At 44.2% G+C, this 13,249-nt stretch overlaps 1 protein-coding gene across 1 annotated transcript in view; it reads left to right on the forward strand.

Annotated features, from left to right (window-relative positions):
- Positions 1–13,249, forward strand: part of thsd7b (thrombospondin type 1 domain containing 7B) — a 789,171-nt gene that overhangs the window by 592,153 nt on the left and 183,769 nt on the right. Inside the window, exon 15 of the mRNA XM_033024685.1 lies at positions 4,233–4,411. Within this exon, the coding sequence (XP_032880576.1) occupies positions 4,233–4,411 (179 nt within the window). The remainder of the gene's footprint in view (positions 1–4,232; positions 4,412–13,249) is intronic.

Raw genomic sequence — 13,249 nt, forward strand, 5'->3', positions numbered from 1 at the left:
GCACAACCTTTTATCCGAAGATCCAAATAACGAAAACCTCCGAATAGCGGCCATTTTTTCGGTCCTTGAAGAAAGGTCCTTGAAAACGTTCACCGAGGGCGGCCCGCAGAGATGACAGCGGAACCTCCGGTCGGTCCTCGAAGAAAGGGGAACTAAATCCCCATTCATAAAAGAGAAGGTGAGGGTATATTGCGCGGGAGGGTTAATAATTGACAATATGCTGCTGCCTGCCCGCTGAGTTAAAAAGTTCCCACGGTAGACTCACGATACACAGTGTATCGTGAGTCTTGCGTGGGAACTTTTTAACTCAGCGGGGCAGGCAGCAGCAGATTGTCGCTCCCTTCAGTTTCACCCCACCTACACCCCTCTGCTTCCCGGCCATGTGTGTGACCCCTTCCCTCCCCTCTCCAGCTCCCCGCCCATTGCACCGGCGCGGGGGCTTTGCACTGTCACCGGAGACGTCAGGACCAACGGGACACCGACCCCCAGGCCCACTGCAAGCACGGAGACCCCAGAGACCCACAGCCAGCAGCAGCCCAGCCCAGCCCCGTTCCAACTCCAGAGGAAAACTGCAAACTGGCCGGAGACGTCAGGACCACCAGAAGCCGTTCCCCGAGCTGCGCCCCCTCATTGGGACACCGACCCCCAGGCCCACTGCAAGCACGGAGATCCCAGAGACCCACAGCCAACAGCAGCCCAGCCCAGCCCCGCTCCAACTACAGAGGAACCTGGGTTGCGGATGACGGGGCGCAGCTCGGGGCGTCGTAGGGGCCCATCGGGGAGCGGGTTCCTGTTGGTCTTGACGTCTCCGGCCACCTGCCATCCTCCGGGAACCGTTCCGCCCTTGCAGGAGAGTGGGGTTGTTTGCAGTTGCAGAGGGAGGGGGCAAGGGCGGTACAGTTTCCAGTCTCAGCTCCAGTCCAGGGGGGTGGCCGGAGACGTCAGGACCAACGGGACACCGACCCCCAGGCCCACTGCAAGCACGGAGATCCCAGAGACGCACAGCCAGCAGCAACTCCAGCCCAGCCCCGCTCCAACTCCAGAGGAACACGTAGGGGCAGAAGCTGATGGTGTGCAAGGTACGTCTTGTTCTTGGGGTGGCGGATGAGGGGGCGCAGCTCGGGCTGTGGGCATACTGCCACTTGTCGCCGTAGCGGCCCATTAGGGAGCGGATTCCTCTGGAGTTGGAGGGGGAGGGAGGTATTGTGCTGTTTGATCGCCCCCTGCTATCCCAGGGACAGGGAGACACAGCGGCTTTTTAGACTGGTGGGCAATCACTTCCAAAGTTCTGCCCACACAGTCAGTGCACCTCTTCTACACTGCATTTCATACAAACATTTATTCTGCAAGAAAAAACTACATTGAAGACTCAAACTCGCGACCGAGTTTACTGCCGGGATCAAGGCGCAAACTCGCGACCTTGCGGATATGAGCCGAGCACTCTACCACTGAGCCAGCCATTAAAATCTACGATAAAAAAATTCCATTCCGAAGACCGACAAATTCTGAATTACGAAAAGTTTCTGGTCCCAAGGCTTTCGGATAAAAGGTTGTGCACCTGTATAACACATCCACTGGTTCTCCCCTATCCACTCTACTAGTTGCATCCTCCAAAAATTCTATAAGATTCGTCAGACATGATTTACCTTTCGTAAATCCATGCTGACTTTGTCCAATGATTTCACCACTTTCCAAATGTGCTGCTATCCCACCTTTAATAACTGACTCTAGCAGTTTCCCCACTAGTGTTAGACTAACTGGTCTGTAATTCCCCGTTTTCGCTCTCCCTCCCTTTTTAAAAAGTAGGGTTACATTAGCTACCCTCCAATCCTCAGGAACTACTCTAGAATCTAAAGAGTTTTGAAAAATTATCACTAATGCATCCACTATTTCTGGAGCGACTTCCTTAAGTACTCTGGGATGTAGCCTATCTGGCCCTGGGGATTTATCGGCCTTTAATCCATTCAATTTACCTAACACCACTTCCCGGCTAACCTGGATTTCACTCGGTTCCTCCATCTCATTTGACCCGCGGTCCCCTGCCATTTCCGGCAGATTATTTATGTCTTCCTTGGTGAAAACGGAACCAAAGTAGTTATTCAATTGGTCAGCCATGTCCTTGTTCCCCATGATCAATTCACCTGTTTCTGACTGCAAGGGACCTACATTTGTTTTTACTAATCTCTTTCTCTTCACATATCTATAAAAACGTTTGCAGTCAGTTTTTATGTTCCCTGCCAGTTTTCTTTCATAATCTATTTTCCCTTTCCTAATCAAGCCTTTTGTCCTCCTCCGCTGGTCTCTGAATTTCTCCCAATCCTCAGTTAGGCTGCTTTTTCTGGCTAATTTGTACGCTTCATCTTTTGCTTTGATACTATCCCTGATTTCCCTTGTTATCCACGGATGCACTACCTTCCCTGATTTATTCTTTTGCCAAACTGGGATGAACAATTGTTGTAGTTCATCCATGCAGTATTTAAATGCCTTCCAATGCATATCCACCGTCAACCCTTTAAGAATTAATTGCCAGTCAATCTTGGCCAATTCACGTCTCATACCCTCAAAGTTGCCTTTCTTTAAGTTCAGAACCATTGTTTCTGAATTAACAATGCCACTCTCCACCCTAATGAAGAACTCAACCATATTATGGTCGCTCTTGCCCAAGGGGCCACGCACAACAAGACTGCTAACTAATCCTTCCTCATTACTCAGTACCCAGTCTAGAATAGCCTGCTCTCTCGTTGGTTCCTCTACATGTTGGTTTAGAAAACTATCCTGCATACATTCCAAGCAATCCTCTTCCTCAGCACCCCTGCCAATTTGATTCACCCAATCTATATGTAGATTGAAGTCACCCATTATAACTGTTTTACCTTTGTTGCACGCATTTCTAATTTCCTGTTTGATGCCATCCCCAATACTCCCTTGCTCCCGGCTGGCGGCTCCTGGCTTCAGGCTCCAAGGCCCGAGTACGGGGAGAGTGGTGAGGGGGCGGTAGGGGGGGGTGGGGGGGGGGTGATGTGACTCGCAACACGTGGAACACAGAGCAGGCCCATCGTGACATCTTCAGCGAGACCATCTCGTTTATTTTCAAAGTTTTATCGGATTTGTGAAACATTTTATAACCATATAACCATATAACAATTACAGCACAGAAACAGGCCATCTCGACCCTTCTAGTCCGTGCCGAACACATAATCTCCCCTAGTCCCATATACCTGCGCTCAGACCATAACCCTCCATTCCTTTCCCATCCATATAACTATCCAATTTATTTTTAAATGATAAAAACGAACCTGCCTCCACCACCTTCACTGGAAGCTCATTCCACACAGCTACCACTCTCTGAGTAAAGAAGTTCCCCCTCATGTTACCCCTAAACTTCAGTCCCTTAATTCTCAAGTCATGTCCCCTTGTTTGAAACTTCCCTACTCTCAGTGGGAAAAGCTTTTCCACGTCAACTCTGTCTATCCCTCTCATCATTTTAAAAACCTCTATCAAGTCCCCCCTTAACCTTCTGCGCTCCAAAGAATAAAGCCCTAACTTGTTCCGTTTTCATTAATAACTCGAGAAATAAGGCATGAATTTTTCAGATGGCGATTTTGGACTCCAGTGGGTAAATCTCTACCCGAATACGTAAACATTTTACCCATAACACGTCGTTTTTTAACACACACACACACACACACACACACACACACACACACACACACACACACACACACACACACACACACACACACACACACACACACACACACACACACACACACACACACACACACACACACACACACACACACACACACACACACACACACACACACACACACACACACACACACACACACGCTGGTATACCAAGGGAAGTCACAAAATGCTGGAGTAACTCAGCAGGTCAGGCAGCATCCCTGGAGAACATGGATACATGATGTTTTGGGTTGGGACCCGAATAAATAAAAACATTAATTATTTCTTTAGATAATATCAAACATATATTGGTTATGTTTTGTTCCAGTTTATATATTTTTCTCAGTGACAAACAAGCTAAATCAATTGAATTGCAGTTATATGTTTTAATAATATAAATCATAGTTGATGGAGAAAGTTGTTTTCATATTTGACCTGAAATATAGAATTATTTTAGAATTCAAATTGAGTTTCTGCCCATAGACAGTGGGAAAGCTTTAAATCACTAATGAGAATGTTTTTCTTTCAATAATTTAAATTAGGGTACATTGAAGAAACTTGCAGTGTGCTGTGCCCATCTGATTGCAAGCTCAGTGAGTGGTCAAAGTGGTCTGCATGCAGCAAATCATGTGGAAGTGGAATACAGACCAGATCCAAGTGGTTGCGGGAAAAGGCATACAATGGTGGCCGTCCATGCCTTAAACTAGATGTGAAGAATCAGGTGAGCTGTAATAAATGATCAACAATGTACCATCATAAGTTGCCTGTTAATGATCCGATACTTGAAAATAAAGGGTGCATTAGAATGTTGGAAAGCTACTAGTCTTCCATTCAAAACCTGAACTACTGATGCAGAAACAAGTTAAAATCCCTTCACCGTAGCTTGCATTGTTAGATTCACATTATTACACCTGTAATTTAGAAAAGCTATTATCAATAAAGGCAACTGTATGCATACAAGTTTATTATAAGAGCAACTTGTTCACTGATGTCTTCACCCAGTGTGACCCATATGTGACTCTGTACACACCAATGTAGCCGATTTCTTAAATGTTTTGCGTCAGATCGGAGGGAATGATGTCTTGCCCGTGATAGTGACCTTCTCTGAATGAATAAAAGAAGTACAGATTCTTCTGTTAAATATACGTGTTTAGATTGATATACTTCTTCTTCAGTTGCAATTTTTTATCTAAGTTTAATTGTTGATATTAATTGTTGATTCCTGCAAACCGATGCTAAATCTGTGTAGACATTTGGAATTCCCTATTCACTTCTTTATTGTATACATGTTTGAACGTTGTTTACGCCTATTCTTGAAATCAAGTATTTTGCTCTATCGAGTTCAAGTTCAAGTTACATTTATTGTCACATGCACCAATTGGTACAGTGAGATTTGAGTTCTGTCATCTTCCTCATTGTTCACCCGTGGTCGGGGCCTTTGAGCCCTCCGCAGTTGCCGCTACGGCAGCCCGATGTTCAGGCCCTCTCACCAGGATGATCAAAACTCCGGTGTCTGAATGGAAGAACACACTCAGCGGCTTGTAGTTTCCGAATCGGCCGCTTCTTACTGGAGACTGCAGCTCCCGAAGTCCACAGGCCGAGCTGGGCTGAGATTCAACACTGGCGACCCTCGGCAAAGGATCCCAGGACTCCGCGATGTAAAAGTCAGTGCCGATCGCAGTTAGAAGCTCCACAAACCACAGTTCCATGAGGTTGAAGCAGCAGGCCCAACACTCCAGAGCCTCAACACGGCGATCCTCGGTCAGGCATCACCCGCTCCGCATGGTAATTCAGTGCTGCACTGGTGCTGAAGCTCTAGCCGGTCTCCGGCAGGAAAGGCCGCGCCAATCCAGATGGTAGACTGCGGGCGGGGGGGGGGGGGAGGGGGGAGGGGCGAAGGTGCAACAGAGAAAATACGCATCCTCCACCAGGTAGTGGCTGGAAATGGTTTCCCCTTTTCCCCTCTTCCCCTTTCCCAACCCCTACATAAATGAGACAAAGAAACCTCCAAAAAGATACTTTTAGACAGACTAAAAATGACAAAAAGGGTGAAAGGACGAACAGACTGCTGGCGAGGCTGCCACACGTGGCGCCACTTGATGGAGCATCATCTCTTATTTCGTACTGTTCAGTCACAAAAAAAGTAATATCTCAATGGAAGAGTTTACATTATTAAAAGGAACAGTCTGCCATCATTTTTACATAATTACTTAAATTCAATTCGCAAGCAATTTAGTTTAATCCAGTAAAATCAATCACACTTGTGGCTCGGGAAACTGATTAAACTGATTAGTGATAGTGAGCTTTAGCAAAGTGTAGCTAGGGGGACAAACTCGGGCTGACAAGAATTTGCCTTTGAGACAGAGTAGACCTAATAAAAATTGGGTAATGCTTATATGGCTGAAACTTTCAGAGAATTTAAGTAAGCTCTACACATAAAAAAACATTGGGTTCAGAAGGGTGGGTGAGTTTACCTGAACTGTGGTTCACTTGAAACTTTTACTTATTTCCAGTTTCCAGTCTTCAATTGGCTTAGTTTTCTGTTATCTGAAAATTGCACAAGGGAGATTGTAGAAATGGGTTAATCACAGATATCTCTGGAGAGATGGTGCACTTTAAACGAGGAGGAAAGATTTTAAACCACACTCGAGAGCCCCAGAGCTAGAGAAGCATTACATGGAAGAAGAAATTAAATGGTTAAATATTTCTTTTCCTGACATACATCCTGAATTTAAAAAAAAGTACCAATGTGAGTGCTCCACCTATAAATCATTACATTAACAGTTTAACAACGACACATAAAACTTATTAAAGTTATCAGTATGAGCAATGCTGTTGCAAAAAAATATAGTTTAACACAATATAAGTTTCCAACTTTTCTTTTGAGGAATGATATTATTGCAGACATCCGGGTAATCCAACAAAACATGAAGGCAATACAAGGTAATTATTAATCACATAAAATTAACATGTATTTGGACAATCTGCGCAATGTTCATGTCATGGGAGCAATATACTCCAGGAATTAAATAACATTTAGATGTGCAATGTTCTCATAAAGTCTAAGGCTCAAAAATGGCTGCATGCTACTGCAGAGTAAATTAAAGAGCTGCCTTTCCTGCTAAGTTACTCCAGCTTTTTGTGTCTATCTTCTGCTGAAAACAAATGTTTATGACTCATGCATGGGCATATGTGAACACTTTTTGCAACTTGTTAAAAGTGCATAATAAACTAACACCTTTACATTAAACACTTGACTTTATCTGCAGTTGCAATCTGAAACTAATTTAAGCTTCATGCTTTTGAAGGTTTTATAATCTTTTATTGCTTTTTATCACAAAATAAAACAATGATTTCAGCATCGATGGGTAATAAATCAGGGATAATTTGTAGAGTATATATTTAAAATGCATGATTAAATGGTTTAATCTTTTTGGGATTTATGAACTTTAATACAACAGCTCCTTACTATTTGATCACTGCTATCCTCATAATTATTCCATGCATTGATTAGTTGGGGGAGGAGCATTCCCTTAAATGTATTTTGAATGTTAACTACCCAGTTGCACCTATAGCAACGCATGTATTCGCCTATGGCTGGATGATTCGAGAGCCATCGCACACAAAAAACACTAAGGTTAAGTCCTCTTCAAAAAGCATGATTCACTTATTTACAGATGTCCTGGAAACTGTAAAAAGCTGCTCAGCAGACTGAAAATGTCTTCTACAGCTGACAAAATCAGGCTTGAATATATGGCACATGAAGACCAAAACTCATTGTTACTATAATTTCACATAGACGACACTCAATCACATTTTCTGCAGGACAACAAAACTGAAATGCAGCAAAATCAAGTTAGTAGTTGAGCCGAGTTAAAAAAAACAGAATATTAATGCTAAATGCATGTAAATAAGAATTAGACTTTCTCTTCTCTCTTTTCCAAAATCAGACATGTTCTGAATTGAAAAAGAGCTTGGGGAGGTTTTGTACTACATTCACATTGCTTTTAAGAGCACCATTTTTCTCTGAAGGTGAGATCAATGATTGGGAACAACTATTCAATAAGCAAAGCCATTTTAAATCTTGTTCACATGTGATTCAATTTACCACCATCGATATCTGTGGCTTATTTATTACTAAGTAGAATTGTGTTGTACAGGATGTTCCTTATTAGTGGTTTTGGATTTAAAATGTTAAAGCCCAGAATGTCCTGGCAGTGGGAAATCAATTGTGATCAGCATTCCTTTTAACTTTTAACTGGATTACATTTATACACAGCAGTAATATTTCTGATTAAAATTGTATTCAAAAGGATCAATGATGCTCTTTTCCACTGTAGGAAACCTCCAGACTAAATTGATATCACGTGGTGGAATTCAAACACACTGCATCCACATTAATGGGTGGCACAGTGATGCAACTAGTAGGGCATCCATGCCAGAGCCCTTGGTTCTAATCTGGCGTTGGGTGCTGACTGTGTGTGGTTTGCACCTTCCTCCTAAGACTACATGGTTTCTTCCAGGTGCTGTAATTTCCTCCCACATCCCAAGACATGTGGGTTGATAGGTTAATTGGCCATTGTAAAGTGTGCAGGTGAGTGGTAGAATTTGGGAGAATCTGGTGAGAATTTTTTTTTTTAATGGATTCATATGAGGTTAGTTTAAATTACTAGTTGATTGGCACTCAGGACTTGATGGGCTGAAGTATGTATATTTCTCAATGACAATGCTTTGATAGATGATTAACCTGCCCCTGTCCCCTTAACTAACTACTGAGTGTTAATGCACAAATGCCCAAAAACCATTAACATTCAATTAAAAAAAATATATATGCTGAGTGTGATAAAAGTGTAATATAAAATAAGGCTACTAAAAGCACTTAAGAAATAAAATGCATTTAATTTCTATCATGCCTGGGGAATTCCAGGACAACATGTAGAATCAATAAATCATCTAAAGTCCAGGATTTCCATGATTATTATTTCATGGACATTCTAAACTTCTCAACAGTTATCAAGGGAAATATTGATGTTACATGGGAAAACCTTGGACCATTATAATTTGCTTAGGCTTGTTTTCATGCTGTTTGACTCGATGACTAACCTTGTACTATTACTTATTCATATTGTATCTTTCCACCTTCAGATTATCAACATTAAAATTGATCTTTGTGCAGTGTTGAGAATAAAGTGGAACATATGTAGAAACTATTCTGGGGAGGAAGGCTAAAGGGCCTGTCCCATTTACCCGATTTTTTCGGCGACCTGCGGTACCCATCATAGTCGCAGCAGGTCGCCGAAAAATTTCAAAATGTTGAGAATCCAGCGGCGACCAGAAAAAGGTACGACTCCTTGGGCAACTAATCATGACCATACAGGTGTCATCCTGCGACTATGACAGGGGCCGGCAGGTTGCCGAAAAAATCTCGTAAGTGAGATGGGCCCTTTAATCTGTTACAATTAGCAAGCATCTATTTATAATGAATGTTCTATTTATTTTAATGATGTAAAATAATAGTTAAAATATTGATACCTAACATCCAGGATTATTATCTGAAAGATCCCAATGGCATATTTCGAGATATCCATTTGAATCCTAACAACTTAGAACTTAAATTCATAGAATTAAGTAAACTGGGACTATGTTAAAAAAGACGACTTAATTTTAATGATGATCTGGAATCTTGTGGTCATGAAAACTGATCTGTTTTAGTCTGGCATAGAAGAATATGTCATCCTTACCCATTCAGGTCTATTTATGACACCAGAACCTGCAGCATCGTGGTCGACTCTTTATTATCCATTAAATGACCTTGCAAGCAAATCTGCTAAAGCTAGGACAATGAACGTGGGCGTACCAGTGTGAATTAATAAAAAAAACAATGTCGAAAGCTTCTTGTTTCTCAAACTATAAAGCTGCAGTTTCCACAAGAACAGCACTTTACTCATTATTTAATTATCGAGTTCGATCACATCTTGTCACCAAGCTGGTCTATCTCAGGAAGATACAGCAAATTGCCTCACTTGTATACTAGTGGGATCTTTTAGATTTCACTGCTGAATGCATACAACGTTACCAATCACCTGTCCACCAGTTGCTAATTCACAACCTATTACATGAGCACAGCTCAACATTGTGACATGAGCTATCAGCTTTTATATAGTGACCTAATTTCCTCAAGTGCAAGTTGTTATCAACTGCACATATGTCATCGACCGGAGAATGCCATCAACTTCAACAGGAAATATTTTCAGTCTTTCAGCATTTAACCACTTTGTGTTGTGATGATGTATATGAATCTCTGCAAAACCTCTTTTTTTCCCCTTCAGAAAACAGCAAGAACTTGAATAACTGCTCTGAAATCATTTTAGACTTTGGCAAATGGGTTGGATCAATTACCTCTTGTAAACATCGATTCTGATATAGTTTCACCAGGATTCTATTACACTATTGGTATTTTGAAAGCATGCTTCAGGTTCCTTCCTATGTTTGAGATGACTTTCCTTTTAGTTTGATGCAGCTATCTCCTATTCATTATAAAACAGAAACTCCTGAGGATCTTTTGTATATCAGGCTGCATCTGTGGAGAGAGGATCTTAGTAGGCCCCCCTCGGTCGTGACTGACCATCCCAGTTGTTGGCTGCTTGCTCCAAACCTCGACTAGAGCAGCGTCGCTTGTGGCTGAAGAGACCAATGTGGGAGTGTCAGTCTCTGTGGCAAAGGTCACATTAGTGTGTGGTCTCTGGTTTGTTGAAGTTGCTGCGCTCCTTTCTGCGTGCCCGCTTGTTTGCCGCTGCGTTCATCAATATTTCTTCCCCCGTTTTGAGATGTTGGTTCAGGGTACCTCTCCACCTTGTGCGGTCAGCTGCAAGGCTCCCCATGACTCCACATAGATGTTGAGCGCCTTCATATCTCCCTTGCAGACATCCTTGTAATGTAGCTGGGGACGGCCGATAGATTCTCCTCCCAGATGTCAGCTCTCCATAGAGGATGTCTTTTGTAATACGGCCATCCTCCATGCAGTGGACATGGCCCAGCCTCCGCAGTCTGCGCTGCCTGAGTAGAGTGTACATACTGGGAAGGCCAGAGCGAGACAGGATCTCGACGTTGGACACTCTGTCTTGCCAGGATATGGCCAGGATACGGCTGATGCTTCTCAGGTGGAAGGTGTTGAGTCTTCTCTCCTGCCTGGTTATATGTAGTCCGTGTCTCACTGCTGTACAGCAGCGTGCTGTTGACACAGGCGTTGTAGACTGCTATCTTTGTCTTCACTGTCAGCTTTGGGTTGGTCCACACTCGAGTTGTGAGGTGAGCGAGAGTTGTAGTTGCCTTCCTGATCCTCTTATCAATCTCTTGTCGTTGATGGTGGAGCCGAGATACGTGAACTGATGGACGGCATCAAGTTCATAGCCGTCGATGGTGATGACAGGTGGCACCTCTGTATCCTGCCCCAAGACGTTTGTCTTCTTCAGGCTGGTAGTTAGCCTGAAGTCCTTGCATGCCCGATAGAAGCGGTCCATCAGTGACTGTAGTTCCTGCTGGGTGTGGGACACAACTGCGGCATCGTCGGCAAACAACATGTCTCTGATGAGAGCTTCACGTACTTTTGTCTTTGCTCTGAAGCGGGTGAGGTTGAAGGCCTGCCATCTGATGCCACTGTTGCAGTGCCGAAGCCATGTTTCAGGAGCAGAGCGAAGAAAATCCCAAAGAGAGTGGGAGCGAGGACGCAGCCTTGTTTGTCACCACTGCGGATGCCGAAGGGCTCCGAGAAGTTGTGTTTGACTGCACTGTCCCCTTTCTGTTGATGTGGAAGGATTCTATCATGCTCTGCAATTTTGGTGGGCAGCCGATCTTTGGCAGAGCCTTAAATAGGCCATCTCTGTTGACGAGGTCGAACGCCTTGGTGAGGTCAATGAAAGCAACATACAGGGGCATCAGCTGTTCTCTGCACTTCTCCTGGAGCTGGCGAAGGGAGAAGACCATGTCTACTGTTGACCTTCCAGCTCGGTAACCGCACTGTGACTCTGGGTAGACACGTTCTGCCAGGCAGATCAAGATGACCCGAGCAAAGACCTTGCCGACGATGTTGAGGAGGGAGATGCCTCTGTAGTTGTTGCAGTCGCTTCTCTCACCCTTGTTCTTGTAGAGGGTAATGATCGTGACATCCCTCATGTCCTGCAGTACAGCTCCTTCTTGCCAGCACTGGCAGAGGACTTCATACAAAGGAAACAGTAAGGTAGTCTTACAATGCTTGATCAGGTCAGGGGGAATCCCGTCGCTGCCTGGGGCCTTGCCCGAGGCCAGGCTGTCAATGGCCTTGCTGAGCTCTTCTACTGTTGACTCTGCGTCTAACTCATCCATGGTCGGCAGGCACTCGATGGCATCAAGGGCTGAGGGGGACACAGTGTTCTCTCTTGAGTAGAGGTCGGAGTAGTGTTCCACCCATCTCTCCATCTGCTGGCATTCGTCTGTGATTACTTCCCCAGTGGAGGATATGAGGTGGGCTGTCTTGCTCCAGACTGGTCCTAGTGTCTTCTTAATGCTAATGTACATTCCCCTGATGTTCCCTGTTATGGCGGCCATCTGGATGATCTCACTAAACTGTGTCCAGTAGTCATTGGCGCATCGCCTGGCAGTCTGCTGAACCTTGCTCCTGGCAGTCCTGAGGATCTGCAGGTTCTTCTCGTTAGCTGACCACTTATACTCGTCTAGGGCAGTGCGCTTGGCTTCGATGACGGGAGTCATCACGGTCGACTTGTCCTCAAACCAGTCGTGTGTGTTCAAGGTCTTCTTCCCAAAGCTAGCTAAGGCTGTGCGGTGCATGGTGTCCTGCAGAATTTCCCATTTCTCTGTTGCAGAGTCCCCAGGACATGAGGTGCCAAGTTCTCTCTCAAAAGCCTCTGCAAACTGTTGCACGAGGTCAGGACGGGGCATCTTACTGACATCGAAGCGGGGGTTCCCCTGCTTCTTGGTACGGTGAAACCTCTTGGGCTGCAGCCTGATCTTGCAACACACCAAGGAGTGGTCTGTGTCGCAGTCCGCACTGTGGTAGGAACGTGTGTGGGAACGTTCTTGATGGCAGCACGTCTGACTAGGATCAGATCCAGTTGATGCCAATGCTTTGAGTGTGGGTATCTCCAGGAAACCTTCAGAGTTCACAATTTATATGTCTGACCCTTCATCAGAACTGGAAAAGTGTAAACAAACAAACGTTTTAAGTGGCAGAGGTGCGGTGGTAAATATTGGCAGTGAATGAGAGATGGGGTGATGTTGGAGAGAGCATCTTTATAGATTGTTAAATGTGTAGTGACCATATGTTTTTGATTCTATCTTTGGTGAAGCTTACCTGTTTGGAGGAGAGTAAATTGAGGCAGATGATCGAAGCCAATGGAAAGAACTGAGATGCAGAATACAGCAGTTGATGAAAATCTACATATAAGGAAATACTGGAAATGCTCAAGAGTAGCATCAGTGGAGAGCGATAAATTGAGTAATGTTAAAAGTGAGTCAGCTTATACCAAAACAACCTGGTTAGTTGAATAGGAGGAATAAATAGTTT

This window comes from Amblyraja radiata, chromosome 7 (genome assembly GCF_010909765.2).
Source record: "Amblyraja radiata isolate CabotCenter1 chromosome 7, sAmbRad1.1.pri, whole genome shotgun sequence".
NCBI lineage: Eukaryota > Metazoa > Chordata > Chondrichthyes > Rajiformes > Rajidae > Amblyraja > Amblyraja radiata.